Source organism: Neoarius graeffei, chromosome 9 (genome assembly GCF_027579695.1).
Source record: "Neoarius graeffei isolate fNeoGra1 chromosome 9, fNeoGra1.pri, whole genome shotgun sequence".
Classification (NCBI taxonomy): Eukaryota; Metazoa; Chordata; class Actinopteri; order Siluriformes; family Ariidae; genus Neoarius; species Neoarius graeffei.
The window spans coordinates 78,474,226-78,499,588 of NC_083577.1; the positions used below are offsets into that span (position 1 = coordinate 78,474,226).

Sequence of the window (25,363 nt, forward strand, 5' to 3'; positions counted from 1 at the left end):
GTAATCAACAGCATGTGTTAAACGAACAGAGAACAAGAACAAAGGAAATTTTTAAATGTAACTAAGAAATTGATAGAACAAGAAATGCAAACAATAAAATATAAATGTGAACAAACAATAAAGATATATAATAATGTTAGCAAAATATGAATAATCTTATTTTCATTAATTTCACCTTAAAATGCACCAGAATGCGCGAATATGAATTGAAAAATCAAAATTTTCCAGGGGCGGGCCCCCGGACCCCCCTCTTTGTGCAAGCACCTATGGTGCTTGCAGTGGCGGCCTGCAGCAGCTGTGGTTCGGGTACCACGCGCATTCGGGCCACCACATTTTCCATTTGGCCCAGTAACTTTTCAATTCCACTGGGCCACCAGTGGTAAATGCTTAATGTCTAGGCCTGCTGGGGGATAGCCGTGGTCGGTATTTGTGCAATACAGCGGATGTTAGATTAATTTTACATGAGAGCGATGTGAGAGGAGCGATTTTGCCGTGCTCTCTCACAGAAGACAATGAAATTGGGGATTTAAAGAGGTGGATAAAATGTCGAGGGTTTACAGCAGGAAAATCGGAATCCAAATCAAGCTTAGTGAGAAGGGAAGAGTCTCGACCGAGTCTACCACACTGTACAACATCATCAAATCTCAGAATGTCTTAAGCCTAGGTCACAACCGGATGTACGGTTTTTTTGGCCGTGCCATTTTTGGCGTTTCCCACATCGCTGCGTTTTTTTTTTTTTTTGTTCGTGGAGAAAGACGCACGTTGGCCGTAAGTTTGTCTTGCAACCTGAAAAAAACGTAAGCGCCCGTTGAGTTTGTTTGACATGACAAAGAACCTCTGCGGCCGATCTGCGGCCAGTCTACGGCTTGAAAATCAGCACGTCACACGTGCCCTCCGTGCGTTTCTTGCGGTTTTTTGTACGTAGACCGGCCGTAGGAGCACGTACGGCCGGTTGTGACCGAGGCTTTATCAAAACATTTATAAATGAGTGATTAGTTAAATAAAACTTGATATCAGGAAACGTATTACAAAAAAATAAAAAATCTTTGGAAACCCACTGCTGTGTCATGTTCAGTGCTGCTCGTGAGGTACACTGAACATTATACAGTACAGACCCGAAAGAGAACCCTTGGTGGTTTGGGAGTTTTATCGGTCCGACAGGCTCGTTCGGCTGCCGAGTGCTTCGGTACGTCGAGAGGCAAAGGCCGAAGAACGCTTCTGTGTTTTACAGGCTTTGGAATATCGCTAGTTTCAGACGATGAACAGTGTCGATTGTTCTAATCTTCTATAACCGAAGGCCGTTCCGCAGATCATGGAAATATTGCTGGGTCACAGTTTAAGTCCGTCTTTTTCCCACCAGAGAACTGTAAGCTACAGACCCTTGTCCATTTCGATTCAGTTTGAAGGTTTTAGTTTCGGATTAAACTTATCCATTTCTTTCTTCTCGATTGGCAGCTGATAAAAGCTCAAATTAGGTGTTCTCTTTGTTGTGGAGACACAGTTACACACACAGCAGTTCACTTGAGCAGGGCTGTGAAAAATCTGCAGAATTCCGTGGGTTTGATTGCAAAAATACTGTTTTAAATGGTATTTAAAGTCAGAAACAAATATCTTTATGAACACGTCTGAAAGATCAAAGAACCAGGCAAGGCGTACCGCACGTTACACCATCAGGATGTAAAATACGGATCGGGAGGAAGAACACGCTCGGTCGATCATGTGCAGGGAAAGAAACCCGCAGAACTGGTGAAATTAAAGTGGTTTAAATTACAGATTACCAGGGTTATTTGATCACGCATGATACTTTTTACTAAATGTTGATTAGTGTTCTAACTTATTTTTAATTTGCCACGCTGATCGTCGTGTAAATGCATTTAGCATGATGGCCTTGTATTATCAAAATTCTATTTCTCATTTTATTAAATATCAGAATGCGTTTTTGATCGCTATTTTGTCTCTGCTATAGCAAGTTCTGAGTGTTTGAAATATGCTCTGTAATATATCAGTCCGTACGTCAAAGCAACGGCCATAAACGAGATTCGTTGAGACCTGTGCGAGACATCGTAGGACGCAAGTAAAACATAGAGCGGAAATCAAAGTGACCGACATCTGCCAACGTTGTCAAAAGACGCGCGCGCCCTCTTTTTCGAATGCTGATGTAATCAAGCCGGAAGTTTTCCCTGTGTCCGAAATCGCTCCCTACTGATCTATATAGGGCACTATATAGCGAGTACGCCATTTTGTAGTGCTGTCCGAAACCTTAGTGAGGATTATTTACACCCTATATAGTACGCTCAAAGTATCCCACAATGCATCACGAAAAGTAGTGTACAACGATGGTCACTAAACAAAGCAATATATCCCATCATGCATTGCGGCCGCGCTGAAAAAAATAAAATTAAGTCTCAAATTTGATTTAATAAAAGGCAGTGGCAAAGAAGAAAGATTAATGTGGGAAATGCGCTCAGTATAATATGGATTTATCACAAAAATACATGCATTTGTTTTATTATTTTGAAACCCACCAGCCGACTGATCTGGCACGTTTTAATTGTGCGACAGTAATGACGTAAATACCAGCGCGACGGACTAGTGTCCGAAAGCATGTTTTTTTTTTTCCCCCCATTTCACCAATGGTTTGAAGTCGTATGGAATAATCTCCATCACTGATGAAGCTGGCAAATCTTGAAATTAATCTAAATTGGAATGATATGGGGGGCGGCACGGTGGTGTAGTGGTTAGCGCTGTCGCCTCACAGCAAGAAGGTCCTGGGTTCGAGCCCCGTGGCCGGCGAGGGCCTTTCTGTGCGGAGTTTGCATGTTCTCCCCGTGTCTGCGTGGGTTTCCTCCGGGTGCTCCAGTTTCCCCCACAGTCCAAAGACATGCAGGTTAGGTTAACTGGTGACTCTAAATTGAGCGTAGGTGTGAATGTGAGTGTGAATGGTTGTCTGTGTCTATGTGTCAGCCCTGTGATGACCTGGCGACTTGTCCAGGGTGTACCCCGCCTTTCGCCCGTAGTCAGCTGGGATAGGCTCCAGCTTGCCTGCGACCCTGTAGAAGGATAAAGCGGCTAGAGATCATGAGATGAGATGAGATGAGATGAGATGAGATGGAATGATATGGCGATCTGGCCGCTGTGTAAACAGTTTTCAAAATGGCGGCGCTGACACGACACTTCACTTCACGTTTCGAAGTCTCACACAAGTCTCGTGAAGATCGCGCGGATAAGTGACGCCTGCCGTGGACCAAACGAACTACATTCAACACGGCTAAAAACCGAAAAGGCCGATAAGTGTAATATACCATAATATGCCAATACGAGTCACGATATAAGGTTAATAAAACCGAAAACGTAATTGAATAACATGTTAATTAAGAAATAAAGCAAGATTAAAAATGTCTTCAGTTCCCCTTTAAAACCGGTTAGACAGAACAATGCAGTGCTTAACAAAGGTAAAAGTCGACAATACGGCGGTGCTGACCCCGGGTATCGCCCATAATGCATTGCAGTAAACAAGCAATGATGTAGTCAGGGGTTCAGGTTGTTAATAATATTAAATAATTGAATAGCATCCCTGATATATCCTTAACACTCCTTCTTCTTCCATTTATTGTTGCGTCCGCCCAGTCAAATACCCTGTCCACACTAGGGATTTTGTACCGATACGAAACTACTTTCGTACCGCAACACCTGTCCACACTAGCAACTATGCCGGTACTGTCGCGGTATAACTGTATCGGTACGAAACCCACAAATGTATGGGTTTCGTACCGGTACAGTATCGGTACTATAGCGCTTCGCTGTAGTGTGGACAGATGAAGCGGCTCTGTATCGATGCAAATATAATGCGCAAGCGCAATGAACCATTCCTACTTCTTCCGGGTTATTCATACAGTACAATACGCCCGTGCTTTCCAGCTGTAAATAAAACGTCAAAAAATGGCTCAAAACGACCGTGGAGCTACATGGAGCAAAGAAAGAGGGAGGAAGAAAGGAGGACGAGGGGGAAAAGGGAGAGAAAGGGAGGGGAAGAGAAGGAAAGAGGGAGAAAGGGAGATTCGTTTTCTTTGTTTCTTTCTCAACTGCCTCGCGCGTTTTATACGATTCGACTGAATAAATGACCACCAGAAATACAGACTGTACATTGACAACAAAAAGCACACGCGTCGTTTCATCCGCCATATTCTCGGAAGGAAGTTACTCGGTAACCACGGAAACATTTCGCGCACGCGCATTTCAACTTCCGTGAAAGAAAACCGCAAACATTTCTCACTAGCGTGGACAGATGCACTAAACTGTACCGGTATACTTTGTATCGATACGGTTATACCACTTTCGTACCGGTACAAGTGTGAACACAGCAAAAAACAAGTACTGAGAGTACTGTTCAGCAACTGAGCACGTTAGTTTCTGAGTGCACGCTGATGTTTTTGCATTGAGTACGGTGTTTGTCATCTGCAGAAACGTCACTCACAACTGATCAGGCTCACACGTCTGTTGAAATAATCAGTTTTGTCACCTTTGTCGTAGTTTTGCAACATTTCCACATGTTCATGCTTAACTGTCCCACTGACACTCGTTTCGGTTTTGGTCTTTCCAACAGCATGCGAGCAGCTCACCCACAGAATGGAGCAGTTGCTGGGCAACAGGAGCACCGACTACTACATGAAGACCCTCGCATGTGTCCAGGCCTTTAGGGAACAGTCCATTAAGGTGAACGCTCAATCAAGACTCCGTATTCAGTTAGGGTTCACTTTACAATCGATACGGTCAGTCTATGGAGCACTTGCATGTGATGTCACAGCCGATCCAGATTGTGACAGACGCCATCTTGTAGGTCAAACGCCATATTCCGCCTTCTACTTCTACTTCTGGTTCTACTTCTGCTTTTACTTCTACCTTTTCTGCTGGAAAACCCTACTATATACAATTCTACTACAACGGCTGCGGCTACAAGCTCTCCCTACCTGTGCACGTTTTTTATGTTTTTTGTGTGTATTTTTGCGTGTTGTTCGTCTGTACCGGACTTCAATATCCACTACAACCGTATGGACTTACTGGACATTGGTTTCCAGCAGAAAATGACGGTTTGTAGCGATTTCCATCGCATGCACAACATTCCGGACGAGATAGCGAGACCAGCGGGGTCTCCGTGGATTGTTATCGGAAGCAAAGCGAAGGAGGCGGTGTCAGGAGCGGAAGCAAAAGCGAGGCTGCAGGCAGAGCCGGCCTGTTGACTAAGCTCAGAAAACAGCCACTCAAACCTCCACTGCTAAGCCTCTACCTCTCCAACGCCAGATCCATGTAAACAAGACGGACAATTTGGAATTACAGCTGGAATTACCTTATTCTATTCTATAATCGGCTGGTCAGTGCTATACTCAATACTTAAGTGACTTACCCATCCAATGAGGATTCTTGTTTACAAGATGCCATATCTGAGTCGCTGACAAATCCTGAATTTCTGTAAAGAAAACTGTCCAGAGATTTATAAGCACGCAGTGCTTCACCACTGAACAGCGAGGGAAAGTTAATGAGGTAATTATACACGTCCGGGTATTCCGCTGGCAGTTCAAAATCCGGTCGTGAAAACTCCGTCCGGTAAGCCATAAGGGTCACTAATCTGTAGATCGTTTATTTTAGACATACATCTAGTTATCTGTTCATTAGAAAAATGAGCCGTGTAGTCCGTCGGTTGAAATTGATCCATTCTGTACACGAGTGCAGCAGTATTCAGCGGTGTTTTTGACCGACACGATGGCAGTTGTGTACTTTCCGGTCACATGACTGCAAGATCTCTATAGCTTCTCTACAGGGCTAACAGAGTTCCCTTGGTAAGCATGTCATATTTAGACTAATGTTTCCCACTCAACACATCTCTAGTGTTTACTCTCTTGCGTCATTCTTGCTCTTATCAGTCAGGTGAGGGGGGAAGGTAATCATCAGCGGTTGAACTGAATGAAATCCTAAGTGTTCTCAATGCACCACAAGCACTAATAGTTGCGAATAACAGATGAGTCTCTTCTAATGAGTCACAGAAATTCTCATTTCGAGTACACTGAACACCTGTTGAGTCTTCTGACAAAGCACTTGTGGGCAATTTAGGCATTTGTTTACAGAGACGTGTGAATGACTGTGCACCGAAATGTACTAATGCATGTTAATTCCGGATAAGAATCATTATCCGAGCTCTTCAATGTAATTTGAGGTTTTGTTTTTTTTTTTTCTTTTTGTACTAAGATATATGATGCTCGAGAAGGTCTGAATCGTCTAAAATGAATTTTTAATAAATGAAATGTAATTCCTGTCCTTTTTTAGAAACACCCAGGACTGTATGTCGAACTTGCATTCAAAAGATAGATGAAGAGACGTGATGTTATCTGGGCAGTTCTTCAGCAGAGAGGCCAGAATGATCAAGATTGCTTTAACTTGTCAGCTCGGTCATCTTGCTGAAGTATGGAATCCAAGACAAAATGTACTGAAAACCATATTTAAAAATCATCGCCCCGATTATAGCAGTGTCGCTTCAGAGAAACCTTGGTTTCAGTTTAAAAGAAATGAAAGTTCAGGTTTTTTTATCCCCCGCTGGCCAAAAGGCCCGAAGTGGGATTACGCCGTGACGATTTCCGTCCGTCCGTCCTTCCGTCCCGGGAAGGGTGCTCACCTTCTGAACTCAACTCCTCTCACAGTTTTTGTAGGAATTTCACCAGACTTGGCAGGATTCTTTGTTATACAGTATGTCGCTAATACGCATATTGTAATTTTGTTCAATTCGGTCGCATTTTATCAGAGTTACAGGCCTTGATTAACAAAATTATAATTTGACAATTTCATGAGTGTTTTTTCCTTCTGAAATCAACTCCTCTCACAATTTTTGGAGGAATTTCACCAAACTTGGTAAAAGGCCTTGGTGTATGTCGGTACTACGCATATCGTAATTTCGTTCAATTCGGTCACATTTTGCCAGAGTTACAGCCCTTGATTTACAACCTTGTACTTTGACAATTTCATGAAGGTGTGCTCACCTTCTGACATCAACTCCTCTCACGATTTTTGGATGAATTTCTCAAAGCTTGGGAAAAGGTCTTGTTATATGACGGTCATACGCGTATTGCGATTTAATTTCGCTTGTGAAAATTTTCCCAGAGTTTTGACCCTTGATTAAATAATTTCTACTTTGACAATTTCGTGAGGGTGTACGTTCTTCTGAAATCAACTCCTCTCACAATTTGTGGAGGAATTTCACCAAACTTGGCGAAAGGCTTTGTTATATGACAGTTATACACATATTGAAATTTCATTTAATTTGGGCAAATTTTCCCAGAGTTATGCGCTTCATTATTATTAACAAACTTGTACTTTGGCAATTTCATCAAGGTGTGCTTGCTTTCTGAAATCAACTTCTCTCGCAATTTTTATCCCCCGCTGGCCGAAGGAGGATCATGTCGTAGCGATTTCTGTCCATCCGTCCCAGGAAGGCTGCTCACCTTCTGAAATCAACTCCTCTCACAGTTTTTGTAGGAATTTCACCAGACTTGGCAGGATTCTTTGTTATACAGTATGTCGCTAATACGCATATTGTAATTTTGTTCAATTCGGTCGCATTTTATCAGAGTTACAGGCCTTGATTAACAAAATTTATAATTTGACAATTTCATGAGTGTGTTTTCCTTCTGAAATCAACTCCTCTCACAGTTTGTGGAGGAATTTCACCAAACTTGGTAAAAGGCCTTGGTGTATGTCGGTACTACGCATATTGTAATTTCGTTCAATTCAGTCACATTTTACCAGAGTTACAGCCCTTGATTTACAACCTTGTACTTTGACAATTTCATGAAGGTGTGCTCGCCTTCTGACATCAACTCCTCTCACAATTTTTGGACGAATTTCTCGAAGCTTGGTAAAAGGCCTTGTTATATGACGGTCATACGCGTATTGCGATTTAATTTCGCTTGTGAAAATTTTCCCAGAGTTTTGACCCTTGATTAAATCAACTTCCCTCGCAATTTTTATCCCCTGCTGGCCGAAGGAGGATTATGTCGTAGCGATTTCTGTCCGTCCGTCCCAGGAAGGGTGCTCGCCTTCTGAAATCAACTCCTCTCTCAATTTTTGGAGGAATTTCACCAAACTTGGTAAAAGGCCTTGTTGTATGTCGGTACTACGCATATCGTAATTTCGTTCAGTTCATTCGCATTTTGCCAGAGTTACAGCCCTTGATTTACAACCTTGTACTTTGACAATTTCAGGAAGGTGCGCTCGCCTTCTGACATCAACTCCTCTCACAATTTTTGGACGAATTTCTCGAAGCTTGGTAAAAGGCCTTGTTATGACGGTAATACGCATATTGCGATGTAATTTCGCTTGTGAAAATTTTCCCAGAGTTTTGACCCTTGAATTGGGTCAAAACAGAGATGCCAACCACTACGAAATGTTCGTATTTTATACGATTTTCTGCCACTTTTGCACCACTACGACCAGTTAATTCGAAACTACGAATTTCGCAGTGATCGGAAAAAAAATCAGTTCGTTCCGCATTTTTGTTTGGTATGTTGAACTCCGCCATGATCGAAGAAAATGCAGTCCGTTCTGCATTTTCGGAAGGATGAAATCCGCGGGAATCATTCAAAGCTTTCGTGATACGTCGTCGCTGATTGGTTGATATTCGCTTCCGGGTTTGAACTCGACCAATCAAAATTCGTGATAGTGCCGTCCGACAATGGAGAAGCCGAGCAAGAATAACCAGAAATTTAATGATAAATATACAGCAACATGGCCGTGTATTGTTCCTTCGCGAAAGAGGATGTATTTCACACAATGCACTAGGGCTGTAACGATATGCGTATTGAAATCGTGATACGCAGAGCCACGATCCGTATTGCGATACAAGAAGGCAGAATCGCGGTACACCCTTTCAAACTTCTCCTCAGCCCAAAAACAGAGGCGCTTCCAAACTTCAATTTATGAATACTTTACTTTTTATTTAAATTACATTTTAAACTTACTCAAATTACTTTTATTTTTTTATATCTATTAGTAAGTCGTTTTTTCGCCGACCTGCGGCAATCTTCTGCGAGTCACGCAACGTCCACACTCGCCACTGGCAGAGCATTCATTTCTTTTAAGCGGTCGCCATTCTGGTTGCGACGCGGGGAGCGAATCTGTAAACAAGCAGCTCATTGGCTGGCTAGGTGTGCCACAAGCCAATCACAATCACTTGACCGGAAAGGCATGCAGTGTTGCCAGATTGGGCGGGTTTAGGTGCTTTTTGGCTGGTTTTGAACATATTTTGGGGTGGAAAACGTTAGCAATATCTGGCAACACTGAAGGCATGTCTGCTTGGGCGGAAGCCTTCTGCGGCAGTTACATTTTGACACGCGAGCAACGTTTCACCATAAAAATTCCGTAATTTCCATCTGTTTTCCGCGATCACAGAAAATCATTGGCCCTATGAGAGTGAGACAGTGAGAGAGCCACCCCCCAAAAAAAATCTTAACGGATTTACACGATTTGGAAAAATGACTTTTTCAGAACCGAAAAAACAGAGCTTCCGGCTCAACAGTATTATTTTGAGAAATAAAACAATCTTTGGATATACATTTGTTCATTTTTGCATACATATTACTCATTCTCTGCAGTGGTCTGAATTATTTGTTATTAAATAGTTAATGTAAGTAAGCAAATGTTAATAAGTCAAATTTACTACTTTAAAAAAACATTAAAAAAAAAATCGTGGGCGTATCGAATCGTGGGTCAAAAATCGCGATACGAATCGAATCATGAGTTGGGTGTATCATTACAGCCCTACAATGCACGGTTTGCAACTGCGATATTTCTGTCCGGCACAGCGGACAATACGAAAACTACAGATTCTTCGGCCCCAGACTACAGATCTGTTTATTGAAAGGTTGGCATCTCTGAAGTCCCCCAGACAGCCGTGAAAAAGGCGGCATCCGCCAAAAGGCGCACCGTTTGCATCCATGATTATGGTAATGATAAAAAAAAAAAAATACTCATCTTGATATAGGGTTAGCGCTGTCGCCTCACAGCAAGAAGGTCCTGGGTTCGAGCCCCGGGGCCGGCGAGGGCCTTTCTGTGTGGAGTTTGCATGTTCTCCCCGTGTCCGCGTGGGTTTCCTCCGGGTGCTCCGGTTTCCCCCACAGTCCAAAGACATGCAGGTTAGGTTGACTGGTGACTCTAAATTGACCGTAGGTGTGAATGTGAGTGTGAATGGTTGTCTGTGTCTATGTGTCAGCCCTGTGATGACCTGGCGACTTGTCCAGGGTGTACCCCGCCTTTCGCCCGTAGTCAGCTGGGATAGGCTCCAGCTTGCCTGCGACCCTGTAGAAGGATAAAGCGGCTAGAGATAATGAGATGAGATGAGATCTTGATATAGGACGGGATTGCTTAGGGACTGGAAGCTGGAATTTCTGCTGCTGTGTCTTTGGATATTTGTAGTTAAGCCATAACAAACCTTGAATTGTAGAAGCTTCATAGATAACTTCAGTCACTTCTGATCATATCACAAATTCAACTGTCAGTAATTACGCGTTTGCTGAATTAATTAACCGGAGGATTATGTCTCTTGCCCTGCTTGACAACATGTGTTTTGCCGACTAAGAAGTAACCGACAGTTGCGATACGTAAACAAACGGAAGAAACTTCCACAAAAGTATCCTAGAGCAAATGGCAATTAAATAAAAGTATAATATAAACGTTCAGGAGTGACAAAACAACCAAAATCAATATATCAATTGTTTATAATACGGCAATCGTGAAGCAGGAAGAAGAAGAGATTACGCTAAGATCATCAAGACAAGTCTCGAAGCTGTGGCTAGTTTGCACGGAAATTCACTTTGTTGCAGCGTGTTTATATTTGATTTCAATATTTCACTCATTTTCGATCGGAATCTCGTCAACTTTTATAAAACAATCCATCCGACATCTTTAAACGTGATCAGTGGGTATTCATAATAAAAATGAAGTCTTCTTGGATCTTGTGCTAAAGAACTTAGAGTTGTGCTAAGAGACTTTACAACTTTTGTGTTAAATAACCGTAAACTTTTTTTTTTTTAACTAGCATACACAATGAACAACGGTGTGAAAACCAAACCAATCAATTCTTATTTGATTGACAGCAAACCATATACATGCTGAATCACCTTTGCTCAAGTTTGAAATAACACGGTTTGAGTTCTTTAACTGACTTTACTGTTCTCTCAAAATGAAAACAGTTTTAAGATTACATCATTCGCAAAATGAAAACGGCGGAAGCGAGGGAAACGGGTCCGGGGCCGCATGCAACTTTTTCCGGACCGGATTCAAAAATCCATATCTGCCCAGTCATGTGACTTTTATCAATGGTTTTATTAAGAGAGCGTGTGCGGGTCTGTACAGGTCATATGATGATGTCCAGAATTTATCTGCTACTTACATTTTATTGAGTGACTAATAGTTTAAATTAATTTGCGATCCCATAGCAGTGTGGGAAATGAGGAATTTTTAAGCAGACTATGACCGGACGGATAAGTCTGAAACGATGTCTGTCTGTCCAAATTTCAGCCTGTCCGAATGGAACAATGTGGCCGACGGTCCCTAAAGCCTAGGTCACAACCGGACGTACAATTTTTTGGCCGTGTGATTTTTGGCGTTTCCCAAATCGCTGCGGTTTTTTTGTTCGTGGAGAAAGACGCACGTTGGCCATAAGTTTGTCTTGCAACCTGAAAAAAACGTAAGCCCGTAGAGTTTGTTTGACATGACAAAGAACCTCTGCGGCCGGTCTACGGCTCAAAAATCAGCACGTCACACGCGCGCCCTCCGTGCGTTTTTGCACGTAAACCGGCCGTAGGAGCATGTACGGCCGGTTGTGACCAAGGCTTAAGGCGGGCCCTGGAAGCTCAAGGGCTTTAGGTGTCTGGAGATGGCTTCTCAGCTATTTCCAGGCACATTTTTGTGATCCTCAAAGGCCAAATTACACTAGGCATTAGTTGCTAATTACACTGCAAATTAAATATAATTTACAAGAAAATGTCAAGATTCAAGAAAAACATGCTTAAAGTTCTACCTAAGAAAACAGTAGCACACGCAGGGGAGTTCCATGCCCAGAAAAAAGTACCGGGGGGGGAGATGTTCCAGTTGATTATAACTTACTGGTACTCATATATAGTTACTATAATAACACTCAAAAACATTATCAACAATGATTATTTTACGCTATGTTTATAATAAGACGATAAGAAATGTAGTAATTAACAGTACAACTATTCTTACATCATAGAGTTAAAATTTTGCGTACGAGATTCCACGTAACTTTGCAACAAAATGACTTTTAAAATGACTCTGAACTAGACATGGTGATATCATTTTGGCATTCGGAATAAAATCTGCTGGACTCGAACTTAGAAAAGAGAAGAAAACACCGCGCAAGAGTGAAAGTGATTCTCATGCTGTTACCATGGGAACAGTCTTATGAATGAGTAAGTGGGCGGTCAGCGCGCCGACTCCGGTGGGACTGAGTAACGGGGCAAGTTTTAAGTTTCATTTAATTTAGGTCATTTTAAAAGCTATAATATTATTTGGCAGTGGGCACATAGGAAAGTATCAAGTTTCTGCCAATTTGTTTATCAGGCTCGTACGATAAAAACTCTCAAAGATATTTATCTAAATACGCAACCATTTCATGAATCATTCTAAACCTGCTGAGCTTCGCTGGAGAAGCTCTCGACCCCAGAGGGTTAAAATATGATGGAAAAAACACTTTGTCAGGGTCCAGAACCTGTAGTAGTCTGTCTTCTTTAAGCGTTAGTGGTAAACCTACACAGGTGATAACAGCGTGGCGTGGTGTCAGGCCAGAACGCACTCCTGCTCACTGATGAGAGGCGACTTGTCATTCATCGAGAGAGCGTCCGCGAGCGGCCAATCACAGGCCGTGTTACGACATCATGTATTCGCCCAGTGTAACATTTGGAAGAAAATTAGCGGTAGATTAGACCCATAGCTTTACCATTTTTCATGGGCCATCTGGGCCGATGCTTTTGAAATACAAACAGACAAATGCGGAAATTCCCAGTCAGTGACCGCCGTCTCGGCCGTATTTCCCGCACTGCGTAGGAAACATTGCAGGCGTGATGATGTCGTTTCTTGGGTTAGTTAAAGTCTGACGTGTTGACAGGATTAAATATGTTTTAATTCAGCCTGGAGAAAATGTAAACTCCAGACTGATACTGATCCACAATTTCAGGGCAGACTCGATATTCAGGATCAGGTCTCCAGATATCGCATAGTTAAACTAAAATATCGATTGTATACATAATTGGTTCATGAGCAGTGGACCAGCTGAAGTGCTTTTCAATTTCAACCTTCCCAGGTATCAAATGCAGACCTTTTCAACAGCTACATGCAGTCTCTGAAGAACAGCGTTCCAGACAAGAACTTTCAGCAGTTCTGGGATCTGCTTGTTGCAGGTGTGTGGATACTGCATGGTTTTTCTTTCTCTCTCTCTCTCTCTCTCTCTCTCTCCCTCCCTCCCTCCCTCCCTTTCTTTCTTTCTTTCTTTCTTTCTTTCTTTCTTTCTTTCTTTCTTTCTTTCTTTCTTTCTTTCTTCTTCTTCCCCCCTCCCTTTCTTTCTTTCTTCTTCCCTCCCTTTCTTTCTTCTTCCCTTTCTTTCTCCCTTCCTTTCCTTCCTTCATTCTTTCCTTCCTTCCTCACTTTCCTTCTTTCTTTCTTTCTCCCTCCCTCCCTTTCCTTCCTTTGTTCTTTCTTTCCTCCCTCCCTTTCCTTCTTTCTTTCCTCCTTCCCTCCCTTCTTTCTTTCCTCCCTTCCTTTCCTTTCTTTCCTCTTTCCCTCCCTTCCTTTCCTTTCTTTCCTCCTACCCTCCCTTCCTTTCCTTTCTTTCCTCCTACCCTCCCTTCCTTTCCTCCTTCCTTCCCTCCTTCCTTTTCCTTCTTTCTTTCTCCCTCCCTCTTTTTTCTTTCTTTCTTCCCTCCTTCCCTCCCTCCCTTTCCTCCTTTCTTTCCTCCTTTCTTTCTTTCTTTCTTTCTTTCTTTCTTTCTTTCTTTCTTTCTTTCTTTCTTCTTTCCTCCCTCCCTTTCCTTTCTTCCCTCCCTTCCTCCCTTCCTTTCCTTTCTTTCCTCTTTCCCTCCCTTCCTTTCCTTTCTTTCCTCCTACCCTCCCTTCCTTTCCTCTTTCCTCCTTCCTTCCTTCCTTCCCTCCTTCCTTTTCTCTTTCTTTCTTTCTTTCTTTCTTTCTTTCTTTCTTTCTTTCTTTCTTTCTTTCTTTCTTTCTTTCTTTCTTTCTTTCTTTCTTTCTTTCTTTCTTTCTTTCTTTCTTTCCTCCCTCCCTTTCCTTTCTTCCCTCCCTTCCTTTCCTTTCTTTCCTCCTTCCCTCCCTTCTTTCCTCCCTCCCTTTCCTTTCTTTCCTCCCTTCCTTTCCTTTCTTTCCTCCTTCCCTCCCTTCCTCCCTCTCCTTCTTTCTTTCTTTCCTCCCTTCCTTTCCTTTCTTTCCTCTTTCCCTCCCTTCCTTTCCTTTCTTTCCTCCTACCCTCCCTTCCTTCCCTCCTTCCTTCCCTCCTTCCTTTTCTTTCTTTCTTTCTTTCTTTCTTTCTTTCTTTCTTTCTTTCTTTCTTTCTTTCTTTCTTTCTTTCTTTCTTTCTTTCTTTCTTTCTTTCTTTCTTTCTTTCTTTCTTTCTTTCTTTCTTTCTTTCTTTCTTTCTTTCTTTCTTTCTTTCTTTCTTTCTTTCTCCTCCCTCCCTTTCCTTCCTTCTTTCTTCCATCCCTCCGTCTTTCTTTGACTAGATGGCGTAATGACTGACACAGACTTCTGCCTGCAGATTCTATAACGTTGATCAGTAAGGATGAAGTGGAGAGCAGTACAGTGTCCAAACAGGAGGCAGACCAGGTGATTTAAACACGTCCACCATCTCGTGGGTTCTGTCTGACCGTCATTCAGCCAGCTTGTGTCATTTAGTGACGCTCAGATGATCATATTCTGTTATTCTCTAAAGACCATGAAAAAGAAATCGGTTTATCGTGTATGGCTGTCGTATATGATATAGATTTAAGCCCTGTGCATGTTTATCCTAACGAAAAACCCTCTATACCTTCACTAGTTTTTGACAGTTGAAGAGAGAGAGGAAGTTGCAGCTGCTCCTTCACATGAGGACGCAGGAGATGTGGATGATTTGGTAAGCGCTCTTGTTTGTGCTCAGTTAATCAGTATGGGCGGGAACTGTACTGATTTGTCAGTAGGAGGTGTTTTTGTATTTACTCTCGTATTGTGCGCGCGAGATTAGCTTGGCTAATCTTATTGTGTGCTTGTATTTTATTTCTTTTCCCACAGCTGGACATGATGTGAACTGTGGACGATCCTTAAACGTTGCCTTCTTTCCTTTCCACCAGGACCCCACTTGGTGCGGAGGTCACAGTTGTGTTTGCACTATGTTTTTATCAAAAGAAAACACAGGAATTTGTACCATAATTAATTATTAAAAAAAAAAAACCCTACCTGTTCAACTTAAAGGTGTGATCACTCATTTGTGGCAATCAGGATTTTTTTTTTTTAAATTACTTACCTTATCTAACAAATTAACAATTTGCTGTATCTGCCAGTTTGCTCCACATATCAGAAATGCAGGAACTAAAGCAGTACAGAGGATTAATCCTCCTTTCTGAGAATTTCACAAATAAGACGATGTTAACTAAATAATTTTGGGTGAACTTTTATTTTAACTGCAGAATAGTGTCGATGATATCTTCATAATTTGGGGGTTGCGAGCATATCCTGCTGTAATTCTCTTTCCCTTTGTACAGACCAACACCTTGCATAACTGACAATATATTAACGTTTTAGTATGTTTGTTTTCTTAAGAACGGTTGAAAGCAGATTGGGATTTCTGTTATGATTAGAGGAAGCCATGGCCCAATGGTTAGAGAAGCAACTTTGGGACCAAATTGTGTCCGAATTGGATTCTGCTAAGTTTTCAACCCTTCTTTTTGAATGTGTCTCTGGTTCTCGAGATTGAAATTGATCTGTGATGTGTTAATATGTAAATCAGAGCACTACCCTTCCTATATCATTGGTTTTACCAGCTGTTTAATGCGGCAAATGTCAATTTTTAATTACTGTTTTGTTTGTTTGTTTGTCAATATTGACCAAACATGCTTGAAAAGATTAGGTCCCCAAAGGAAATGATTGTAATTCCTGTAAATATGCGTATGTATTAGGAGCACGAGTTTACACGTTCTTCTGAAGTTGCTTGTGTGATCGGATTCTAATCTGTTATAAAGGGTGCATTGCATTTACACATCCATCCATTATCCGTAACCGCTTATCCTGTGCAGGGTCGCAGGCAAGCTGGAGCCTATCCCAGCTGACTACGGGCGAAAGGCGGGTCATCACAGGGCTGACACATAGACACAGACAACCATTCATACTCACATTCACACCTACGGTCAATTTAGAGTCACCAATTAACCTAACCTGCATGTCTTTGGACTGTGGGGGAAACCGGAGCACCCGGAGGAAACCCACGCGGACACGGGGAGAACATGCAAACTCCGCACAGAAAGGCCCTCGCCGGCCACGGGGCTCGAACCCGGACCTTCTTGCTGTGAGGCGACAGCGCTAACCACTACACCACCGTGCCGCCCCACGTTTACACTTTTATGTGGATAATGAAAGAGCCCATTATAAAATGGATCATAGAATTCCGAGCATTAAAAGGCAAATAAAATTCACAAGCTTACATTTAACAATTATTCACCGAAGGCAAAGTGAATAATGACCGAGACAAAGTCGAGGTTATTATTCACTGAGCCTGAGGTGGATAATCGTTTTAGTATAAATACCCAGGTGATTATTTAAAAGAAAATAATTTAGTTCAAACTTCAAAAACCCCATGCTTTATTCTAATAAAGGTGCGGCGCAGACTTGTCACTTATCTACGCCGACTCACATAAAATACTTTTGTTTTGAAATGGATATCATAAATCACAATTCCACCTTAGCTTTGAATAGTTTTCGACCAAGCTTCATAGTGTGCTTTTAGGAACAGCGTTTTCTTTCATCATTTGTAATTCTTCCTCACTTACGGCGACAAACCGATTGGTTGCCGAGTCGCTCGAGGTGGTTATCGAGAAACAGTCCGAATTTCTCGACTAATCAGCGCACGGTTTTCTATAATCACCTCTGGATTTATATTAAACACTTCTTTTAGAAACCTGTTAAAGTTCTTCCTGATCTAATTACGCTGCGTTATGTTAAAGATTTGAAAAACGTCTCAAGATACAAGTTCAGTTTATTGGGAGGGTCAGTCATAATCAGTGACTGAGTGGTGTGATGCGGCCCAACAAAGCAGAGTTTGAGATACTGGCCTGAATTTTCCTCTTGTAGCACATCCTGATGTGTGTTTTTTTGTTCTGTTTTTTTCCCCCCTCTTATACCACAGCAATTTGTCAATGATTATGTTTTATCTATTAAAGAATGATGCATACTTTTTATCCATTTATTGCGACATTTATTGTTGTGTATCTTCCTTGAAACAAGTTAGTTCCTGTTATGACTTACTGTATAGCAGCTATAAATAGGCATTCCTCACTAGCTTCTCTTTTTTTTCCCCCTTCTTCTCGAAGTTCATAAGACAAAAAAGATGCAGCTTGTACAAAGAAACTGAAGAATTTCCTGTGTCAGAAAACCTAAAGTTAGAGCACGACCCATCACTGTTACCAAAGTACTAACACTCAAGACTCATCCATAACTGGTAAATCAATGTCTCTTCACAAAAACAAAAAAAAAAGTCTTCACCATATCAGTGATTACACAAGCGTTTTATTTTTTTAAATATCCGTTGTTCCTACGGAAATGATAGCATTGTAGAAAGAGTGCATTAATATAAACTGTTGTCAGAGCTGCCGTTCTAGAACATTAATCAGCAGCTCCGTGCCGTAGGAGCGATGTGACGGCGACAATGTCAATGCTGAATAAAAAACAACTTGAGAAACCTTAAAGAATATTCAGATTACTTATTTGTCAAACTGTCTGGTGATGTTGATGACTGTGGCTGGAGATGATATATTGGATGAACTATATCGTGACCCTCGCAGGCTGTGTGCGCAGCTGATGTCTGATGATTTGCAGGATGACACATTGACATCACTGGATATGTTCCTTGACTACAATTCACCCAGGCAGAGTTTAATCATGGACATGTCAGTCAGGACTCTGTTCTTGATAGTGGCTTGTGTCTTCTGGTTTGTCCTTTAAGGTTGGGTAAAAATACATTTTTGTTCACTGCAGTCTGCTAGTGCATCTCAAACAAACAGAATATCGTGAAAAAGCTTTTTTTTTTTTTTGTAATTTAATTCAAAAATGTAAACTCATATATTCTCTAGTCATGACATTTAAAGTGAAATATTTCAAGCCTTTTTTTCCCAGGATTATGGCTTATAGCTTATGAATAAATCAGAAATCCAGTATCTCAAATTATTAGAATATTCCAGAAGATCAATGAAAAAAGGATTTACAGCACAAAAATGTCCAACTTCTGAAAAGCATGTTGATTTATACACTCATTACTTGGTTGGGGCTTGTTTACCACAAATTACTGCATCAGTGCAGTGTGGCGTGGCATGGAGGTGATCAGTCTGTGGCACTGCTGAGGTGTTATTGAAGCCCAGGTTGCTTTGATAGTGGCCTTCAGCTCATCTGTATTTTTGTTTTGGGTGTTTCTCATCTTCCTCTTGACAATACCCCGTAGATTCTCTATGGGGTTCAGGTCAGGAGAGTTGGCTGGCCAATCAAGCACAGTAATATCATGATCAGCAAACCGTTTGGTAGTAGTTTTGGCACTGTGGGCAGGTGCTAAGTCCTGCTGGAAAAGGAAATCGGCATCTCCATAAAGCTTGCCAGCAGATGGAAGCATGAAGTGTTCTAAAATTTCCTTGGACTTGATAAAACACAGTGGACCAACACCAGAATATCTTGAAACCCCTTGGATTTTGTGCCTCTCTACTCTTCCTCCAGACTCTAGGACCTTGATTTACTTTCATCTGAAAAGAAAACTTTGGACCACTGAGCAACAGTCCAGTTCTTTCTCTCCTTAACCCAGGTAAGACGCTTCTGACGTTGTCTCTGGTTCAGGAGTGGCTTGATATTAGGAATGCAACAGTTGTAGCCCCTTTCCTGAAGATGCCTGTGTGTGGTAGCTCTTAGTGCACTGACACCAGCCTCAGTCCACTCCTTGTGAAGCTCTCCCAAGTTCTTGAATCAACTGTTCTTGACAATCTTCTCAAGGCTGCAGTCATCCCTGTTGCTTGTGCACCTTTTCCAGCCAGCCTTTTCAGCAATGACCTTCTGTGGTTTACCCTCTTTTGTGGAGGGTGGTGTTTGATCATCTTCTGGACAACTGTCAAGTCAAGTCTTCCCCATGATTGTGGTTGTGTGGACTGAACTAGAACGAGAAATGAATGGTATTTTATACTGTTTTACTCAAACTCGAAATGAAGTACTCATATTTTGAGATTTTTTTTTTTTTTTTTGCACTGTAGGCCATAATTATGAAAATTTAAAATGGAAATATGCTTGAAACATTTTAGCTTATGTGTAATGAGTCTAGAATAGATTAAATTTTAACTTTCTTAAATAAATGATGGAAAATATTGAACTTTTTCATGATATTCAAATTGTTTTGAGATGCACCAATACAGTCCTGATTTTAGACTGATTGAATGAGTTTATAAATCAATTCTTCACAAACACTATCATTGATTTGGTCCATGTCTTATTTTTCAAATAGTCTAATTTTTTAGGCCTTTTATCCCCTACTACTCTAAAGTTTTTATTTTTAACAAAATCATGTGTCAAAATTATTGGCACCCCAACATTTAATACTGTACTTTGTGCATACATATTTATACTATGGGTTTAACAGTCTCTCTCTCTCTCTCCAATCCCTGTCACTTGTGATCACGGCGAACCCTGTCATGATGCTTCTGGCGGCGGCGTGCGGCACGGGTTGCTAGTTTAGCCTCACAGCTGGCTCGACCTCGTCGCAGGTTCTGGCATCACTTATCTCGGTTTTGTGTCTCTTCATACCAGGTTGTACTGTTGATGGCAGATAGCTTCAGATCGTCTTTCGTGCAATCTTTCCATCTTGTTTTTGGCCGTCCATGCTCCCTGGTGCCATTCTTTAGTTCTCCAAACAAAAGTTGTTTTGGGATGCAGTCTTCTTCCATCCTTGATACATGGCCTAACCACCTTAGACGATTTGTTCTCAACATTGTCTCCACAGTTGTTGAGTTGGCTCTTGACAGTACCTCTTGATTGGTGATATGTTGCCACCAGTTGATGTTCATGATTCGACGCAGGGACTGTTGGTGAAAAACTTCTAGTCTGTGGGTGTGATTAGCTAGAGTGGCCCAGGGTTCGCTGCCATATAAGAGAGTAGGGAGGACAACAGCTTTGTGTACTGCAAGCTTTGTTGTTATGGAGAGTCCTGATCGTTTCCAGCACCTTGAATCAAGGGACTTGTAGGCTGCTGCAGCACAAGATATCCTCCTACTGATTTCATGGTCCAGTGAGGCATCGTCAGACATTACACCACCAAGGTATGTGAACCCACTTAAGCTGGTAATCATCCAACGTGATAGGAGAGGGGTCATCACAGTTCTGGTGGAGGATTTCTGTTTTTTCCTTGCTGATCGTCAAGCCCCAACTAGAGCATGCAGTGTTCAGTGAGTGTGTGGTGGCTTGGAGATCTTGGACTTTATCGGTAGCACGAGGCATCATCAGCATATAGGAATACGCCTAGGGTTGTGGTGGGTACAGACTTGTTCTTCAGGCGTCTAGTATTGACAGTTTAACAGTACAACATTTAAAATTTGATATATTTTTGGTATAGCAGAAATAAGCATTGCCTGAATCAATGCCTTCGATTTCCATTTTCTAATGATTAAAACATTGAACATTATTAAAGAAAAACAATAACTGACGAATGAAACAGTAAGTAAGTATTAGCTCTTGGGTCCAACTACAAAACCTGACGACATCGCAAAAGCTGCACAAATAGACCTGAAACTAGATTTTAAAAATGTGGGCATTGGAAAAGGGAGTTAATTTCTCTTCCTTTTTCCTTTGCACTGGAAAACAGTTCATGGTGGTCCATACATTTGGGAGAGTGAAGATTATTAATAGCTTCTCCTGATTCGATATATATATATATATATATATATATATATATATATATATATATATCCCTCCAGCATATAGTGCATCTCAAAAAATTAGAATATTGTGGAAAAAGTTCAATATTTTCCATCAGTTTTTTAAGAAAGTGAAAATATTATAGACTCATTACACAAACTAAAATGTTTCAAGCATTTTTCTATTTTAATTTTAATCAGTATGGCATATATTACAAAAAAAAAAAACCATCTCAAAATATTAGAATATTTCATTTCGAGTATGAGTAAAACGGTATGAACACAGTGTATCTCTCAGTCTAGTTCAGTACACACAACCACAATCATGGGGAAGACTGCTGACTTGACTGTTGTCCAGAAGATGATCACTGATGCCCTCCACAAGGAGGGTAAGCCACAAAAGGTCATTGCTGAAAAGGATGGCTGGAAAAGGTGCACAAGCAACAGGGATAGCCGCAGTCTTGAGAGGATTGTCAAGAAAAGTCGATTCAAGAACTTGGGAGAGCTTCACAAGGAGTGGACTGAGGCTGGTGTCAGTGTATCAAGACCCATCACGAACAGACATCTTCAAGAAAGGGGATACAACTTTCGCATTCCTAATATGGGCAATTCCATGTAAATGTCAACCTCACCATGCAAAAATAAAGCAACATGTAATACATCAAAACCACTCCCAGAGATCTCACCTAGGCCTGTATTTTACAGATGTGAATAAGTTGAACCAATTTGTAACCAACCTAATATGTCACTGTCAGTCTTTTTCTTATAATGTAAAACCCAAGCTAAAATCAACTTTGATCATGTACAATTCTATATTATTGCCACAAGCCACAGAAATGAATGCTAAAATCCACAAAACAGCAAAACAATAGCCATCCTAAATATTATTTAAGAACTTTGATAGTTTTAGCTGATATTTAGAGAGTTTTTCAAAGGGTTATGGTGGTTAAATTGCTGATTTTCTAAACATATGCCATGTCTATTTCAGACGCGTCACATCCATAACGGAATTTCGTCACATCCATAACGCTGACTTTTCCTTCCGAAACTCTGCATGAAATACAAAATATTTTAAACAAAGATTTTTTAATATTCACCTTGGACCCCTCTATCAAATGGATATCTCCATTTCGACATTAGGTTTACAATTTCACAGAGTTTGATAAAAATGTACAGTCACCCAAGAAAAGTGATACTTTTTCTGTCACATCCATAACGCATCTTTTATTGGCATTTTCTGGCATGCCCTAGATGTACTATGGGAATTGTTCTTGTTCTATCACTTCTCCAGTATGGTACAGCCTTAAAATATGCAACACCTGTTTAAATACTGGGAGACAGTAAAACATGCACTGGGTCATTTGTTGCCATTTTGAGTTCAAGTGTCACGTCCGTAACGCTGGAATTGCCCATATCAAGCTACTCCTGAGCCAGAGACAATGTCAGAAGTGTCTTATCTGGGCTAAGGAGAGAAAGAAATGGACTGTTGCTCAGTGGTCCAAAGTCCTCTTTTCAGATGAAAGTACATTTTGCATTTCATTTGGAAATCACGGTTCTAGAGTCTGGAGGAAGAGTGGAGAGGCACAGAATCCAAGGTGTTTGAAGCCCAGTGTGAAGTTTCCACAGTCTGTGATGATTTGGGGTGCCATGTCATCTGCTGGTGTTGGTCCACTGTATTTTATCAAGTCCAAAGTCAACACAGCCATCTACCAGGAGATTTTAGAGCACTTCATGCTTCCATCTGCTGACGAGCTTTTTGGAGATGCTGATTTCCTTTTCCAGCAGGACTTGGCACCTACCCACAGTGCCAAAACTACTACCAAATGGTTTGCTGACCATGATATTACTGTGTTTGATTGGCCAGCCAACTTGCCTGACCTGAACCCCACAGAGAATCTATGGGGTATTGTCAAGAGGAAGATGAGAAACACCCGACCCAAAAATACAGATACGCTGAAGGCCACTATCAAAGCAACCTGGGCTTCAATAACACCTCAGCAGTGCCACAGACTGATCACCTCCACGCCACACCGCATTGATACAGTAATTCATGGTAAAGGAGCCCCAACCAAGTATTGAGTGTATAAATGAATATACTTTTAGAAGTTGGACATTTCTGTGTTGTAAATCCTTTTTTTGATTGATCTTAGGGAATATTCTAATAATTTGAGATACTGGATTTCTGATTTTCATGAGCTATAAGCCATTATCATCAAAATTAAAACAAAAAAGGCTTTAAATATTTCACTTTACATGTAATGAATATAGAATATATGAAAGTTTACCTTTTTGAATTAAATTATGAAAAAAAGGAACTTTTTCATGGTATTCTAATTTTTTGAGATGCACTTGTGTGTGTGTGTGTGTGTGTGTGTGTGTGTGTGTGTCTGTATATATATATATATATATATATATATATATATATATATATATACTATATTGCCAAAAGTATTTGGTCACCCATCCAAATTATCGGAATCAGGTGTTCCAATCACTTCCATGGCCACAGGTGTATAAAATCAAGCACCTAGGCATGCAGACTGTTTTTACAGTTTGGAGCTGGCCCCTTCCTCTTCCAACATGACTGTGCACCAGTGCACAAAGCAAGGTCCATAAAGACATGGATGACAGAGTCTGGTGTGGATGAACTTGACTGGCCTGCACAGAGTCCTGACCTCAACCTGACAGAGCACCTTTGGGATGAATTAGAGCGGAGACTGAGAGCCAGGCCTTCTCGTCCAACATCAGTGTGTGACCTCACAAATGCGCTTCTGGCAGAATGGTCAAAAATTCCCATAAACGCACTCCTAAACCTTGTGGACAGCCTTCCCAGAAGAGTTGAATCTTTTCTAGCTGCAAAGGGTTAGGGTTATATTTTATATAAGGTTATATGACCGATGTCATATTGAACCCTATGGATTAGGAATGGGATGTCACTTAAGCTCATATGTGAGTCAAGGCAGGTGAGCAAATACTTTTGGCAATATAGTGTGTGTGTGTGCATATATATAAAATATTTTTTTATCCCTCCAGCATGTAATATGTGTGTGTGTGTGTGTGGGGAGGGATATAGCTATCACCTCTGTCTGTAGACATTTTAGTTTCTGGAGCATAACTCAAAAACTAATTAGGAATTTTTTTTTTTTTCACAAAACCTCACAGTTATGTGAAGTGACTAGAGGAGTTGCGCCTTTTGACATTTTGGGATTTCTGTGATTTTTTTTTTTTCCTCGTATTTCCATGACGACCAATTCAACTTAGGAAAATTTGGAGTGAGGTTTCATGTGAGGGCCGGGAGAGATACGTCATCTCCTGATGACTCTTGTTTTCTTAAAGGAAGCGACTTTTTCATAGCGGTGAATGTGGGCTTGATTCAGTTGAAATGTTTATTATTTAATGTAATCGATATTTTATGATGATTTAGCCTTCTTTATTATATAACTTTATTATGCGATATGAAGACGTATAAAACTGACAGCCTTGTATCAAGTGATATGATGCACACTGTTACAGCCCTAATTTATTCCCATCTTTACTATGGCTGTCGATAAATCTGCAGCTAACTGTATTTCACTCTGTCACATTACATTTCTTTCATTTTTTTTTCAGCATTTGAATCTGCTTCATCAAAACATCACGATCGTAAACATGCCAAAACAAAGACCTTCGGTTTTCTTCAAGCTATTTCCAACTTTATTATACCTCGCTCCGAAGGAGGGGAGGAGGGAGGGGATACTGGTTTACCTCTGTCTGTCTGTCCAAAACACCCTTTTCTCAGCAACCACAAATCATAGCTACTTGGTACTGAGCTTCGGCTTGGGGTTCTATACCGTGTATACCGTTTTCAGGTCTGTCGCACATCGACTTCCTGTTTACCAACTGAATGTATTTACGAAACATTATAGGGTGGATTTCCAAAATTTTCTTAACACTTTCCTCAGCAGCTACAAATCACAACTGCTTAATATTTGGTACCGAGCTTCAGCTTGGGGTTCTATACCGTGTATACCGTTTTCAGGTCTGTCGCACGTCGACTTCCTGTTTACCAACTGAATGTATTTACGAAACATTATAGGGTGGATTTCCAAAATTTTCTTAACACTTTTCTCAGCAACTACAAATCACAACTGCTTAATATTTGGTACCGAGCTTCAGCTTGGGGTTCTATACCG

At 41.2% G+C, this 25,363-nt stretch overlaps 1 protein-coding gene across 1 annotated transcript in view; it reads left to right on the forward strand.

The window, feature by feature from the left end:
- Nucleotides 1-17,496, forward strand: part of xrcc5 (X-ray repair complementing defective repair in Chinese hamster cells 5) — a 94,814-nt gene extending 77,318 nt beyond the window's left edge. Inside the window, exons 17-21 of the mRNA XM_060930334.1 lie at nt 4,604-4,713; nt 13,364-13,460; nt 14,825-14,892; nt 15,104-15,178; nt 15,334-17,496. Of these exons, the coding sequence (XP_060786317.1) occupies nt 4,604-4,713; nt 13,364-13,460; nt 14,825-14,892; nt 15,104-15,178; nt 15,334-15,348 (365 nt within the window). The 3' untranslated portion in view covers nt 15,349-17,496. The remainder of the gene's footprint in view (nt 1-4,603; nt 4,714-13,363; nt 13,461-14,824; nt 14,893-15,103; nt 15,179-15,333) is intronic.
- The last annotated feature ends 7,867 nt before the right edge of the window (nt 17,497-25,363 follow it).